Raw genomic sequence first — 16,720 nt, 5'->3', positions numbered from 1 at the left:
CTTTTCTGGGACTAAGTCCTGCTTTGCACACACTGAGCATGCCCAGGGTAAGATCTCTCAGTGGAGATCAAGGGTCACATGCTCAGGTACTGCAGCCAAATCTATTGGTCCTTCTAGGAAGGTCCTGTAGGTGCGCAGGCTCAGTAGCAGCCTCTCATTGGTCCTTCTAGGAAGGTCCTGTACGTGCTGCAGCTATTTAAGGCTCGCATGGCCGCACGGCCATGCGCTAGTATCTTCCTAAGTTATGTGCTTTGCGCCAGTGTGGTCATGTGTTTGTATGTTTTCAGGGACCCGGCTGAAATAAGCCCCTAGAATGCTGGCACCTCCAGCGAGGAGATTGTGTTTGTGTGTATTCAGGGACCTGGCTGAAATAAGCCCCTAGAATGCTGGCACCTCCGGCGAGGAGTTTTGTGTGCATGCATGACCACTGACTGCTCTCATTTGGGTAGTTAGCCTGTGCCTCTGTAAAAGTTAACAGGGCACAGAGCTTTGCTTTCTCGGCCGCTCTGTGAAGCTAACAGAGCTGGTTCATACCACCATATTGTGCCGCCAATTACTTAGCAGCAGGTTCTTTCCTGCATGGTGGATCCCGGGTTGCGAACGCACCAATCCCGTCTAATAAATATATTCGGTGCGTTCCGCCAACCCTAACACCGCGCGTGCACAGATGGAGTGCTCTGCTTCACGGGGCTTCAGGAAAATGGCCGCGGGAGGCCACACGTGCGCAGATGGAGATCGCGGCGGCCATTTTCCTGAAGCAGAGTTTGCAGATTTAGATCTCGGCTTCAGGAAAATGGCCGCCGCGATCTCCATCTGCGCACGCGCGGCCTCCCACAGCCATTTTCCTGAAGCCCCGTAAAGCAGAGCACTCCATCTGCGCACACGCGGCCTCGGGAAGATGGCCGCCGCCACCGATATTCAACCCGGCTCTGTTGCTCACATTGCATTCCGGGCCGCTGCGTCACCTCACCGGTGGAAGGGACCCTGTGCACGCCATACCGCACCTCTGCTGCCGCACCTCTGCCGTCGCCACACCACTGCTGCAACCCCCCCCCATGGACACCAGGCCGTGGCGTCGCCCACCTAAGCAGGAAGGGACCCTGCTCAGGTGCACGCCACACCGCATCACCCCACCTCTGCCGACACCATGCCTCCTGTGACACTGCTCTGCCACCACCAGCCTTCAGGTAAGATACTGTAAATTCGGACAATAAGACGAACCCCCATCTTATAAAAAAATATTTTTTTCTGCAATTTTCACCGCAAATTTGGGGTGCGCCTTATGGTCCGGTGCATCTTATAGTCCGAAAAATACGGTAATTATATTAGTCCGGCCCTCTAAAACCATCCCAATTTCTCATGCGGCCCCATGGCAAAATTAATTGCCCACCCCTGCCCTAAGCTGTTGCCTAACTATATATGCGTGTTAATCCTAAGATTTTATTATGCACTAGTGGGTGCCGCTATTATACTGTATCCTGCAGTAGCATTTTTTCATAAGGACTACTCCATCCATCATTCAGTGGTTTTCTTTGTGGTTTTTAATTATATTCAGCAGCGGTATTATCCTATTGGCCCATATAATAAGGAAGGAGTGTTTTCTAGTGCAGATATAAATTACCCAAGTACTTATTGTTAAATGTAGTCTTACAATTAACAGCTAATCAAAACCATATAATTTACTGCTTTTTATAAAGTTTATAAAACCTCCATTATAAGTTTATGGTTAAAACATACAAATCTGCCCTTCACCTTTCCAAACAAACCTACCGTACTTCAACACCTTCATCACTGCATTATACAACAATCCTAAATGACTCTCTAACACTTGTCTTTCCCTCCTAAGTCCAAGAGTGCAGGCCCCAACCAGCAACCTCAGCGCTGATGATCTGACCAATTATTTCAAAGAAAAAATTGGCCATATGCGACAGAAAATTTTCTCCCAGTTGTCTAATATCATCGTGCGTTCTCTTCCCTCCCGTACTGCATCTATTTCACTTTGTGTTTGTGCCTGTCACGGAAGAAGAAGAAACCAGGCCCCTTGCATCTTCTCACCCTACTACCTGCATCTGTGGCCCTATTCCCTCACATCTCCTTCAGTGCCTTTCCCTGTCTGTTACCACTTACCTAACTAAAATATTTAATCCCTCTGTCACCTGGCATCTTACCCTCTTTCTTCAAACATGCCAGCATACACCCATTACTTAAAAAAAACAAACAAAAAAAAAAACCTTGACCGGAACGGTGCTGCTAACTGCAGACCTGTCTATAATCCTCCCTTCATCTCTAAACTCCTGGAATGTTTGGTCCACTCCCGTCTAATCCACTATCTCTCAGATAACTCTCTTCTTCAGCCTTTTCAATCGGTTTCCACTCTTTGCACGCTACTAAAACTGCCCTTGCTAAAGTCTCCAATGATCTACTATCAGCTGAATCTAATCGTCACTACTCCCTGCTGATTCTACTGGATCTCTCTGCTACATTAGACACTGTAGATCACCAGCTCCTCCTCAATATGCTCCGCTCCATCTGTCTCAAGGATACCTTTCTCTCCTGGTTCTCCTCCTACCTCTCTGACCGCTCCTTCACTGTATTTTTGCTGTCTCCTCTTCCCTTTACTGTTTGGGTACCTCAAGGTTCAGTTCTAGGTCTCCTCTTCTCCCTATACACTGCCCCTATTGGACAAACCATCAGTAGATTGTTTTCAGTAACCTCTATATGCGGATTGCCCCCAATTATACACATCGTCTACTGACATCACCCCTGCATTAGTACAAAATACCAGTGCTTGTCTTTCTACTGTTTTTACCATCATGTCCTCACTCTATCTAAAACTCTTACTGTAGATCTTATTCATTTTCATCTGCACTACTGCATCTTTCTAGTAATTGGTATCCCTCCTACTAAACCCTCCCCTCTCCAATCCGTCCTGAATCCAGCAGCCAGGATATTATTCCTCTCCCAACAGTTACACTGATGCCTCTACCCTTTGCCAGCCATTGCACTAGTGGCCCATCTGCTACAGAGTCCAATATAAACTTAGCACTCTTGCCCACAAAGTGCTGTATGGTTCAGCACCACCCTACATCTCATCTATCATCTCTATTACCCTACACATGCCCTCCGTTCTTTTAATGACCGAAGACTAACATCATCAATAATCCGCGAACCTCCCACTCCAGCCTCCAAGACTTCTCACGATCTGCACAAATTCTCTAGAGTGCACTACCTAGGACAATTCGATTAATTCCCAATAACCATAATTTCCTAAAAACGCACTTCTTTAGACTGTCCTATTATCGCCTCACCTCACTTATGTAACTATTCCAGTTTTGCCCTTCCAACATTTTCTTCCAAATCAGGACCATTGTAGCATCTGTTCACACCCTCCATACACTTAATAGTCCTCTGTGTATGTACTTGTACATATTCTGGCTGGTGACCGGCTCATGCAGCATTATCTGATTACCCTCTTTATTATATTGATGGCTGGACCTTACAATACAAGCATATTTTACCATTTACCTTTTGTTCCTCCCCTATTTCCTCGTAGATTGTAACCTTGCGAGCAGGGTCCTCACTGCTATTGATATCTGTTGAATTATTAGTTACTCTGTAATGTCTTTATTGCCTGTACAATTCCCCTCTAAAATATACAATGCTGTGGAATATGTTGGCGCTATAGAAATAAAAATGCTTGTTCTACTGTTCCTGTTATTCAGCCCTTTCACATTGATCAATGATTCCCAACGAAATATCATGCCCCTCCACACACACACACACACACACACACACACACACACACACACACACACACACACACACACACACACACACACACACACACACTGTAATGTCCTCACACCACCCCTCAAACAGTATGATGTCCCCACAATGCTTTTCACACAGTATATCACCACAGAGGTCCCGACACAGCCCCTCTATGCGGTATGACATCCCCAATCAACTACTTACAAGGCCAGCTACGCAGGATGATGTCCCTATTGCACCACTGTGTAGTATGATGTCCCCCCCCCCCCCCCAGAATGACATCCTCAAACAGGCCCCTTGGAGCACAGTATGATGTCCCTTGTCAATAAAAAATGAATAAAACTATTCATCTAACCCAGTTGTTCCTAATCAGAATGTTTTTGAAGTGTGGGAGGAAGCCAGAGATCCTGGAGGAAACCCACACAAACAAGGGGAAAACACACCATCCCCTTGCAGATCATGTCCTAGGTAGGATTTGGACTCTAGGGCCCAGTGCTACAAAGACATAGGGCTAACCATGATGTGGTGAGGGAAGCCACTGTATCCAGCCCTTTGACTGTCCTGTTGTGCCTTTCAAACAGCAGCGGACCAGACAAAGGGCAGCATGTGGCCCGTGAGCCGCACTTTGCCCAGGTCTGCTTTAAAGGGAATTTGAGACAGCAGAATTTATCTAAAAACGAATTCCTAAACTGTTTTTACCACTTAATTATGCCCAGATGTATTGTACAGGCATCAATGAATGGAGAAATAATGTTAAAATCTCACTACACCACCCTGTGAGTCATCTGGGTGGGGTGTAGCACTAAGCAGTCATGGCTGCTCTTCCTTGCATGCCCACTATTCACTTGATTTACATCCCACTTAGACTATAATTGCGGGCTTACTTTATATATTCCATATTCCATGTTCTTTAATAAAAAAAAGTTCAAAAACACATTTACGCCAGTTTCAATATTTTTTCTAGTTTCTCTCAAAAATGAACACTTTATTCCTGTGTAAAACAATTTTATTTTTCTTAAAACGTAAACTCTTTGGGCACGTGTTCCATCCAGTTTAAAAATGGTCAGCACACAGATAGCAAAAAGCTGATAAGTTTGTGTTTTGGCACCCTTCAAATTGTTCCAGAAAATGAAGCATTTTTCCCAGTTTCACGTGTTTTGTTATACCCATGTTTATTTCCTTTGTGTGCTGACACAGAAACATAAAAAAGCTTGACTGCAGTTTGCCAAAACGTATGTAAGCCAAGATCTTTCTGGGGAAGTGTCTTGTGGACAGATGAGACCAAGATAGAGCTTTTTTGGTTAAACGCCTCATTCTACTGTTTACCGAAAAAAAACATAATGAAGCCTACAAAAAAAAATGACACAGTACCTACAATCAAATATGGTGGAGCTTCAAATATGTTTTGGGATTGTTATGCTGCCTCTGGAACTGGGTGCCTTGACTGTGTTCAAGGCATCATGAAATCTGAAGATTACCAAAGGATTTTGTGTCGCATTGTCAGAAAGCTGGGTTTCTCTCCTAGGTGGGTCCTCCAGCAGGACAATGACCTCAAACATACATCAAGAAGCACCCAGAAGTGGATGCAAACAAAGTGCAATAGGGTTCTAAAGTGGCAGCAATGAGTCTAGATCTAAATCTCATTGAACACCAGTGGAGAGATCTTAAAATTGCTGTTTATAGAAGGAGCCTTCACATATGAGAGACCTTGAGTAGTTTACAAAATTCCAGTAGAGAGGTGTAGGAAGCTTGTTGATTGTTGTAGGAAACTATTGATTGTAGTTATTTATCCATAAGGGTGTGCAACCAAATATTAATTTGAGGGTGCCAACAAATTTGTTGAGTCCATTTTTGGTGTTTTGTGTGAAATGATGTAAAATTTGCTTATCCCCATCCAGTTCGGTGCTGCTTCGCCTTTGTAGATCTGTAATCTTTGTTGATTGGTTGCAATGGTGACAACACTGATCTCGGCAGGTTTGCCGTTCACATCAGCATTGCTGCTGAGCTCAGTGATTGGCTGCAGCGCTGTCTACATGATGTCATTGCTCAAGCCAAACAAATACCGTGACAGACACACAGCAGGATAAAATGAGGGCAGGTAAAACAGTTATTTTGTTTGTTTTTAATCAAAAATTAAGCATATAGTCAAAAGTTTTGTGATAAGGGACAACCCCTTTAGAAATGTGTGTGGCAAAAGACCACCTAAGAATTTGTGCTAAAAGCAAGTGTTACCAAAACAGTTCACTAATTTCCAGGGGTGGTGTTGCCGAACTGATCTCTTCTTTCCAGACTCTATAGATCACAGATGATCGCTGGGGTCTCAGCAATGGGAAACCTTGTGATCAACTTGGAACCCTCCAGAATACAAAAGGGATGGCCCAAAGCGGACAACCCATTTGATCACCCATGATGCCACCTTGTAGAATTTGAGGGAACCCCGGAGAGCGATTGTTCTGCTCCGGACCACCCTCCTGGCACTGCCTTGCTGCACTTGGGGGACCCTCGGTGCCCTCCTATTACTCGCCTGACAGCAGAGCAGAATTTCATTAATGGAAAACGGAAACCTCTTCAAAGCCCGAGCAAGGACAAGACTGGCAAAGTGACAGGTGCAGCCTATATTTAGGAAGCTTAGATTTTTGAGCTGCTCAGCATAGAATTCTGATTGCTGACCACAAGAGTTGCCTTATCACTGAAGCCTGGGCTGCACGGCGGCCTTTAGCCTGGAAATTAAGAGTTAACAGCAGCATTTCATGCCTGTAGGGGATAGTATTTTTTTTTTGCAGTCTTTTAACTGCTTAGTGCTCAGTCTAATTTACTTCTATCCTGCGGTGTAGAGGGCGTAGATTCTTATATAACCAAATTCACCCTGGAACAGAAGCTCTTTGTTGGTGGATTTACTAAACCTATATTGTGACTCCCGCCCGGACCAAGTGTGAAAGTTTTGCTAGAGCTGCGCTTGCCTTCCAGGGAAATTTCCAAGTAGAAGGGAAGACAGAAGGCCATTGTGTGGACACACTGGAGGGAGCTCTGGCCGCTTGTCAGATGAGGTTTCCGCATTTGCATTCCCAAATAGGGAGCAGAATTTCTATTATTTTTATCTAGATGCAGAATTTACCGTAAATGTTTTGTGATTAATACGGTTTCCGATTCTGGAAACTAGATTGAGGAGCATTTACATTGGCCGATTATAGTGAGCGTGCGTCAGTAGGTCCACTCATTTCCCGATAATCGGCCGACAATCGCCCAAGGAACAAGCAAAACACTCGTCTGTTGGGTGATTTTTAAGCTTTCTGGAAATGGATTTCTATGGGCAGCGCATCGTCCGAATGTGCTGCTGAAAAAGATGATCTGCGTGCACAGAACAATCCATTAACGATCGCTCTGTTCACTTAGGAAGTGCGTCCGGCACAAACTATTAAACATCCAACCGCCCCAACATGTAGCCCCTCACCAGTGCTTTGCCGACAGAATCGGCCAGTGGAAGCCCATGGTAACAGCAGCGGTGAGGTAAATTGGAAGTATTGAGTAGTTAAAAAGTACATAAAGATTTTGGTATTTTTTTTAATGTCGCACATTACTCTTTCAGCACTACGTTTGGTACAACACATCCGTTTTTCTGATAGTGTTCCTTTAAACACATAAAAAAGCACACCATTAATAAAAAGAAACGCCCCAGCAATTCCTCTGTCTGTGACACCGTCAGGGTTTGTCCGAATTCCTGAAAAATGGGATTTGGACGTTTGCACTGACGGGAACATTAGTGATGCAGACGGAGTGACCTTGTGCTCTGTAGGACATCATTTTTGGCAGTGTTCACCTGTGTGAAGTGGGCACCAAAGCGCAGTCAACAACGTTTTAGTGCTTCAAATTCGCGTATACGGCCAAAAATGATGTCCTGTAGAGCACAATGGGACTGCATGGGTCTGCATCATTAAATTTGATGTACCCCTAGGTGTAAACATCCAAATCCCCTTTTCCAGCATGTAAGCTCTAAAGGAGCCACTGACCAAAGCTTAAAATGCTATGTGAACATGGTTTTAGACGATTGTTTGCAGCAGAAGCCTCTCCCTCTTCTGTCTTTAGGACTAAAGATCATTAATGGGGTATTCCCTTCTCCAAGATCCTATCCCACTATGTAGTAGGTGTAATAATAATATTAGCAAATACCTGAAATTAGAATTAGAGTTTTTCTGATTCACTGTCTCTTTCCTCATGTGCAGGCATGGCAGGACCTTCGGTATCCATGGTTATGAACACTGATATGACAGTTAACTAGTTGCTAGTGTTCGTAACCATGGATACCGAAGGTCCTGCCATGCCTGAACATGAGGAAAGAGACCTAGTGAATCAGAAAAACTATAATACATTTCTAATTGGAGGTATTTGCTATTATTATTACACCTACTACATATTGGAACAAAGTCTAACCTCTGTGATGTTTATAGGATTTGTGCAGGATCACGCTTAAAATGCTGCTGAATAATGAACAGTGAGGACAACTATATTTCTGGGTTGTTATTCATATCGGGGTTTAATTTTTTCTTTAAAATGTTCTATAGGTTATTACTAATAGAACTATAGAATAAAGGCCTTATACTGATACGGTTTGTGCTCTAATGAACTTTCCCGACAACTGACCCCTCCATAGGCAACACAGGGGAGGCATGATGGTCAGATATACAACAGTACCAGCGCTGTACGGGGGGTCAACGTCACAACAGTACCAGTGCTGTACAGGGGGTCAACGTCACAACAGTACCAGCGCTGTACAGGGGGTCAACGTCACTTATAATAGTACCAGCGCTGTACAGGGGGGCAACGTCACTTACAACAGTACCAGCGCTGTACAGGGGGTCAACATCACTTATAATAGTACCAGCGCTGTACAGGGGGGCAACGTCACTTACAACAGTACCAGCGCTGTACAGGGGGTCAACATCACTTATAATAGTACCAGCGCTGTACAGGGGGTCAACATCACTTATAATAGTACCAGCGCTGTACAGGGGGGCAACGTCACTTACAACAGTACCAGCGCTGTACAGGGGGTCAACATCACTTATAATAGTACCAGCGCTGTACAGGGGGGGCAACGTCACTTACAACAGTACCAGCGCTGTACAGGGGGTCAACGTCACTTACAACAGTACCAGCGCAGTACAGGGGGTCAACGTCACTTATAATAGTACCAGCGCTGTACAGGGGGTCAAGATCACTTACAACCGTATCAGCGCTGTACAGGGGGTCAATGTCACTTACAACAGTACCAGCGCTGTACAGGGGGTCAACATCACTTACAACAGTATCAGCGCTGTACAGGGGGGCAACGTCACTTACAACAGTATCAGCGCTGTACAGGGGGTCAACATCACTTATAATAGTACCAGCGCTGTACAGGGGGTCAACATCACTTACAACAGTACCAGCGCTGTACAGGGGGTCAACATCACTTACAACAGTACCAGCGCTGTACAGGGGTCAATGTCACAACAGTACCAGCGCTGTACAGGGGATCAACATCACTTACAACAGTACCAGCGCTATACAGGGGGTCAATGTCACTTACAACAGTACCAGCGCTGTACAGGGGATCAACATCACTTGTAATAGTACCAGCGCTGTACAGGGGATCAACATCACTTGTAATAGTACCAGCGCTGTACAGGGGGTCTACATCACTTACAACAGTCCCAGTCATCACCAAGGGTCACAATCAAAATCCATACTAACCTATCAATGTATTTTCCAATCTAGAGGAAATCTGTGCAAACATGGAGTGTACACTGTGCATATAATTATTAGGTAATTTACATTCCTGATGATGAATTTTATTATTGAACAACTCCAGCGCTGTTGATCAATTCAAAAGCTGAAAAAAACTGAAACCTGAATTTCTAAGAAAGCAAAAGTGAGGTTTTGTCTTTCTTTGGAGAATATCTATATGTGCAGAATTATTATGCAGCCAAATGAAAAATGTAAATTTTCCATCTCCATTGGTTATTCTCACTGTAACAGATTAAAATAAACTCGAAAAAAGATTAGCAAAAATATCAGTGACCAATATAGCTGCCCTTCTTTTCAATAACGGTCATAAGCTCCATTCATGAAGACTGTCGGTTTCTTCTTCAGCGTTTTGTGCAGCACCAACCACAGTCTCCAGACACTGGTCAGAGAGGTGACTGTTCTCCTTCACAGTAAATCTTCCGTTTATATGGGCCCACAAGTTCTCGGTAGGGTCTAGGTCAGCTGAGGTAGGGGCCGTGTCATTATTCCATCATCTTTAAGGTCTTTACTGACAGCCGAGCAGTGGAGACCTCAAAGCTGTGATGGAGCATTGTCCTACATAAACATCTTGTTTTGTTTTTTGGTAGTAGGTTTGAATGTTGATTTTGAGTCCATCTTCAATCTGAAAATGACCATCTAAAACTAGCTAATCTTTAATAATACCAGCCCACAGCAGTACTCCACCTCCCATCTTGCTCAAAATAGTGGTCTGTGCCTGTTACTGATCCAGCCATGGGCCCATCCATCTGGTACATCAGGAGTCATTCTCATCTTATCAGTCCACAAAACCTTTGAAATGTTAGTCTTCAGATTTTTCTTGGCCCAGTCTTTGATATTTCATCTTTTGTGTCTTGTTCAGTGGTGGTCGGGTTTCAGCCCTCCTCACCTCGGACGTGTCTCTGATCACTGATCACCTTGTACTTCTGGGCTCCAGAGAGGTTGCAGATCTGGAATATGACAGCACTGGGGGATAATAGATTCCTGGTTGCTTCATGTTTGATCCTTCTCAAATCTTTGGCAGTTAAAGGGTATATAAGGGACTTAAAATAATAGATAAAAAATGTGCCTCAGCACTAACAGGCAGGTAGTTGCTACCTGCTTGCCTGTTGTTCCCAGCACCAGTCTCCGCCGACACAGAGCCGTCACAGCTGTTATCAGTGGCGGTTATAGGTCATCAATGACTGATCGGCTGGGATCCGGCACCTCTGCTGATCAGATATTACCGGTGGCGCTGGCCGGAGGTACTCTCTTGCGGAGCTGGCCATCTACTTGTAGTTGCTGCTGCAGGGTACTACACATCTGCGTCCTATTGACTGAATAGGAGGCGAATGTGCAGTACCAACTCCCTGCACTGACACAAAGCACTATAGGGTGCACCATAAAACAGATATTAATAAATGGGGGTGCAAAAACCATGCATGGAAAAATGAACCATGAATTTGAAAAAGAGAAAAGACCAAGCAATAAATGGTTTGCACACCTGAATAAATGTCAAATACGGTATATAAATCACAATTTATTAGGGGAAACACACAATAAATCTTAAAACCATTTAAAAACACATGCAAATACAAATCACAACACCCCTGGCCCAATATACATGTGTAATACAACCTCCTATTGCACTATAACACTGGTATATGAGACCGTGTGTATATGTCATGTTCAATAAACAGGCAATGATTATAATAGAATCAAAGCATGAGGAAATGACCAAATATAGCTAAATAGAGAACAGTGAACCCCTATATATTAGAAAGCCATAATTGCCCAAACCCGGGATGAATAACCCATGCCTATAGCAAGAAATGAGGTTGCTATACAAAAGCCCCTTATCCAAATGTGGCTAAGGGCCAAATAAAAAGCCAAAGCTCTGATGATATTTACCAAACCGGTTTGAATACAGGCAAGTAACAAGTACAGTAGAAATGGGCCGGGGGTCCACAAAACAATAGGGAACAGGGGTGTGCGGAGAACCTCACGCATATCGCTGCAAAAGGCAGCTTCATCAGGGGAAGTGTGTCAAAAATCCCCAGCATATACAAATTTATGCAAAAGTACTAATGCCTAAATCCAAAACCGGTGTGTAGAAGTCACCACCCAATTCGGAGGGGAGGCCAGATTGCAGACGCCGGCATACACATAGCCACTGTATCGCGAGACCCGCAAACGGGAATAGCAGACACCAACATACAGGTTACCGCTGTATCGCGTGATGCACAAATGAGAATATCCAAAAGCGCGCGTGCGCAGGTTAACAGACTGGTCTGTACCAGCAATAATTAGTTGTCAGGTATAGCGTCAAGTGCGCATGCGTCGTACACGGAAATGAGAAGAACTGGTACGGGCAAGGTGGGGAGAAATCCTCCTCCATGTCAATAGCATGTCACTGCACAACTGAGCAACAAGACAAGTACATTAGAGTCTGTAGTTTGAGAAATCGACACCTCACAGGTCCTCAACTGGCAGCTTCATTAAATAGTACACGCAAAATGCCAGTGTCAACGTCTACAGTGAAAAGGTGACTCCAGGGCAGATGCTGGCCTTCAGGGCAGAGTGGCAAAGAAAAAGCCATATCTGAGACTGGCTAATAAAAGGAAAAGATTAATATGGGGAAAAGAACACAGACATTGGACAGAGGAAGATTGGAAAAAAGTATTATGGACAGACAAATCCAAGTTTGAGGTGTTTGGATCACACAGAAGAACATTTGTGAGACGCAGAACAACTGAAAAAATGCTGGAAGAGTGTCTGACACCATCTGTCAAGCATGGTGGAGGTAATGTGATGGTCAGTGGTGGCTTTGATGCTGGTAAAGTGGGAGATTTGTACAAGGTAAAAGGGATATTGAATAAGAAAGGCTATCAGTCCATTTTGCAACGCCATGCCATATCCTGTGGACAGCGCTTGATTGGAGCCAATTTCATCCTACAACAGGACAATAACCCAAAGCACACCTCCAAATTATGCAAGAACTATTTAGGGAAGAAGCAGGCAGCTGGTATTCTATCTGTAATGGAGTGGCCAGCACAGTCACCAGATCTCAACCCCATTAAGATGTTGAACGGTAGTGTATATAATACTGAATTTCATAATTTTTGGGTTGGGTATGGAAAATATTGAAGGGACTCGGTCACATTGCATATATGTCCTTATGATTCGTCGTCTCACTTGGTTCCACTGATACTTTAGGGACTCGGTCACATTGCATATATGTCCTTATGATTCGTCGGCTCACTTAGTTCCATTGATACTTTAGGGACTCGGTCACATTGCATACATGCTCCGTTGACTCGTCGGCTGATACTATATTCCTGTGGATGACTGACCTTTCCATCCATTGAGGCTTATTAAGTAAACACAAGCAGGGAAGACTCTTTAGATTAAGTATGTTGCTTCGGAGCGTCTAAGTTTAGCAACAGCCGGCAGCCGCTGGGTGCTTCCTTTCCCAGAATCCTTCCTCTGGGCTCCCACTCCCCCAGTGCCCCCACCATCCCAGGCCAGCACTGGCTGTCTGTCACACAGCAGCACTATTCCGAGGTCATGTTTCTCAGCTGCTCAGTGTTAGAAGACTTCAGAAAAAGACAGTTTTGTTCTTGCTAAGAATCTTGGTTTTGACAAGACAAACGCGGGGCTCCGTGTCGCTATACAATGCTGGAGTCTGGGAGCAGAGCGTTGGCCTTAGATTGCAAGACCCCGGGACTCTCCTTGGTGCGAAGAGTCTGAGCAAATCACTGCATCTAAGATCCCTGAAACCTTGGCCCTTACTCCTTTTTTGAGCACACCCAGTTTTATTTATTTATTTTTTTAAGTTTCAGCCGCAGTCTTGAGAGCTGGTTCTCCAAGATGATGATAAAGGACACGTCGTTGAGAAGGGACCCCGACTTAAGGGGGGAATTGGCCTTTCTGGCAAGAGGTTGTGATTTCGTGCTCCCATCTCGTTTTAAAAAAAGGATCAAGTCTTTCCAGCAAGCTCAGGTTTGGAAGTTACTCTCTTTGTAAGCTACGAGAGCGATATAGCTATTGAGCATGGGGTTTGGTAAGATTTGACCCGTGTACATGGGGCGAGCAAAAAGCCATTATTGGAGCTGTGCATTATTAGTGCCTTCAATCATCCATGGAGAACCCATGGGATGGCGGATAGTGGGTGCAGATATACGGCGTCCTGTGCTAGACCATACATCGGCCTAGTCACAGGTCATGGTGGAGATGGAAGTGATGGGAGGTGGAGTTTGGGGGCTTCACCTCTGATGTCAGGAGGCCGTAACATGCGCATTGTGTATGATGTAACATTGGTGGTTACCATCGGTACTGCTGGAGGACATTTATACTCCGGGAGTCTTGAATAGCTTTTAGCCCCTTTATATTCCCATCGGGTTTTATCATTTCTATTGTAATCCCTTAATATTATCTAATAAGTGGTTTCCTATAAAGCTCCATGCCAGATCGGCACAAATTCTAAATTCAGTCCTTTGGTAGAATACGGTTATTTATAATTTTTGGGTTCGTTTTTTTTCCTTTTTTCATTTACATAAATATGAGGGTTAACCATATAATATTTAGAACTGGGACAAAATTTCCAAGTGTCACCATATCACGACCGCCATCGCTTTGGTCTCTTTGTTACACAAGCTGTAGTTTTGATTTTTACCATCTTGAAGTATATATGACTTTAATGTCTTTTTATACAATTTTTCTTTTTTTTGTGGGGGAGGGGATATGGTCATACTAAATATGTTATTTTTTATGTTTTGTGGCTGGTTTGTTTTTGTTTTTTGTTTTTTTTTTTACATTTTGTCTTTTTGTTTATGGCTTGGGAAGAGGAGGCTTTGAGAACTTGTATTTTTTTTTTTTTTTGCCATTGCTTGATTCCTCGTACAATACACTGCAGTACTGTTGTCTGTTGACAAAGTGACCATGTCACATGAAGCCCATTCATAGATTGTATTTTATTGGAGTAAAAACATGGCTGACACGTGGGCCTTATGAAGGCCCCAGGCTGCAATGACGATACTTCCGGAACCCTGTTATGCCGCTCTCATGACTGACCGTAACCATTAAGGGGAAAAAAGGAGAAAATTAAAAACATTGACAATATGACATTTTTTATATATTTTTGTATTACCCAGAATCCCATTCATAAATAGTAGAGAAAAAAGTGGGATTTTTAGCACGGTATTGATATCACCATTTTCATCGCCTGATACTTGCAAGTTAAGCAGAGGGGACGGAGGTGTCAGGAGGGCACAGGGCTGTCTTCACTCTTCCCATAGAGAACCCATGAATGTTCATCCGACACCTGGCCACTTTAATAGGACATTTCTAATGATGCTGAAAAAATATTGAGCCCATTACTTTTAGTCTCTGATGTGTCCGGAGATTGAGCAGCTCCCCATGTTCCTGGTAAAAACAGGTGTCCAAGATTAAGATGAATGTTCCTCCAGCTTCTCGCAGTGGATGTGTTCATCGCTTCGAATCTCTTGCTCTGTTTTTTAGCTGAGTGAGCAATTGTCATGTTGGCCCAGGATGCCTAAATCTAGACCATGCCGGTGATTTACCAAACCGTACATTGCCCACAAACAAGGAGCTTTGGAAGTAAAGTCGTACTTGTTGGTGGATATCCGAGGGGCAAATATTATGATTAAGGCTACGTTCACATTTGCGTTGTGCGCCGCAGCGTCGGCGCCGCAGCGCACAACGCAAACCAAAACGCATGCACAACGCTGCGTTTTGCGCCGCATGCGTCCTTTTTTTAATTGATTTTGGATGCAGCAAAAATGCAACTTGCTGCGTCCTCTGCGCCCGGACGCAGGCGCCGCAGCGACGCATGCGGCGCAAAACGCAAGTGCGACGCATGTCCATGCGCCCCCATGTTAAATATAGGGGCGCATGACGCATGCGGCGCCGCTGCGGCGCCCGACGCTGCGGCGCCCGACGCTAATGTGAACGTAGGGTTATAAAGTTTCGGCTACATAGGGAAGATGTGTTAGATATTTCTACAAGTGAAAATGTGTTCCATACATCTGAATGAGGTCTGTTCTGCAGAATGGACATGGACTACAAGCACCTTTCTGTTACATGGGACAGTGTTAGCATTTCTGTAATGGCTGCCAATCTATCCCCTATTCACATCCATCAATCTTATACCGGCTGATCCAACACGTAGAACTTCAGAGCTGCCACCGAGATTAGTAGTGACAAGGGGACCCTTGTTCTAGCCCCTTATTAAAATAGATACATGCACACATACATACGTTTTATATTTATGTATATATTTTGTATTTATGTATATATGTATGTATGCATGCGTTATACACATATATATATATATATATATATATATATATATATATATATATATATATTTATTACTTTTTTTGGGGAGGCGATCTTCAGAAAATGGCCTATTGTTTAAAGGGACTCTGTCACCCCAAAATTTGCCTATAAGCTTTGTCCACCGGCATCAGGGGCTTATGTACAGCATTCTGTAATGCTGTAGGTAAGTCCCCAATGTATCCTGAAAGATAAGAAAAACAGGTTATATTATACTCACCCAGGGGCGGTCCGGTCCGATGGGCGTCGCGGTCCGGGGCCTCCTATCTTCTTACGATGACGTCCTCTTCCTTGCTTCCTGCCCGGCTCCTGCGCAGGCGTACGGATTTGCCCTGTTCAGGGCAGAGCAAAGTACTGCAGTGCACAGGCGCCGGGAAAGGTCTGAGTGGCCCAGCACCTGCACACTGCAGTACTTTGCTCTGCCCTCAACAGGACAGACAAAGTACGCCGGAGCCGCACCGTGAAGACAAGAAGAAGACGTCATCCGGACCGCGACGCCCATCGGACCGGACTACACCGGGACTGCCCCTGGGTGAGTATAATATAACCTGTTTTTCTTAGTTTTCAGGTTATATCAGGAGCTTATCTACAGCATTACAGAATGTCGGTGGCTTTAGATTATAGGTGAATTTTGGGGTGACAGATTCCCTTTAAGGGCATGTTCACACTAGGCATTTTTGCTGCTTTGTTATGCCAATTTTCAGCTGCATTTTACAGTACCAGAAAAGCCTATGGTATTTCGGAAATCTCAGGCACACACATTGGGTTTTTTTTGTCTTCCGTGTCCTGTGCTTTGCATGGTTTTTTGGACATAGAGCATGTCACTTCATTC

General features: G+C 44.4%; 1 protein-coding gene across 5 annotated transcripts in view; it reads left to right on the top strand.

Annotated features, from left to right (window-relative positions):
* Nucleotides 1-16,720, top strand: part of PPP2R3A (protein phosphatase 2 regulatory subunit B''alpha) — a 208,838-nt gene that overhangs the window by 152,873 nt on the left and 39,245 nt on the right. The window contains exon 1 of one of the 5 annotated variants that reach the window (XM_077291316.1): nucleotides 13,263-13,533. The exons of the other annotated variants lie outside the window; for them this stretch is intronic. Coding sequence (XP_077147431.1) covers nucleotides 13,402-13,533 — 132 coding nt within the window. The 5' untranslated portion in view covers nucleotides 13,263-13,401. Of the gene's footprint in view, nucleotides 1-13,262; nucleotides 13,534-16,720 lie in introns of those variants that run through there. 5 annotated transcript variants of the gene reach the window in all.

Source organism: Ranitomeya variabilis, chromosome 2, assembly GCF_051348905.1.
Source record: "Ranitomeya variabilis isolate aRanVar5 chromosome 2, aRanVar5.hap1, whole genome shotgun sequence".
NCBI lineage: Eukaryota > Metazoa > Chordata > Amphibia > Anura > Dendrobatidae > Ranitomeya > Ranitomeya variabilis.
The sequence above is the reverse complement of the archived record's forward strand: the minus strand, read 5'-3'. Positions and strand labels throughout refer to the sequence as shown.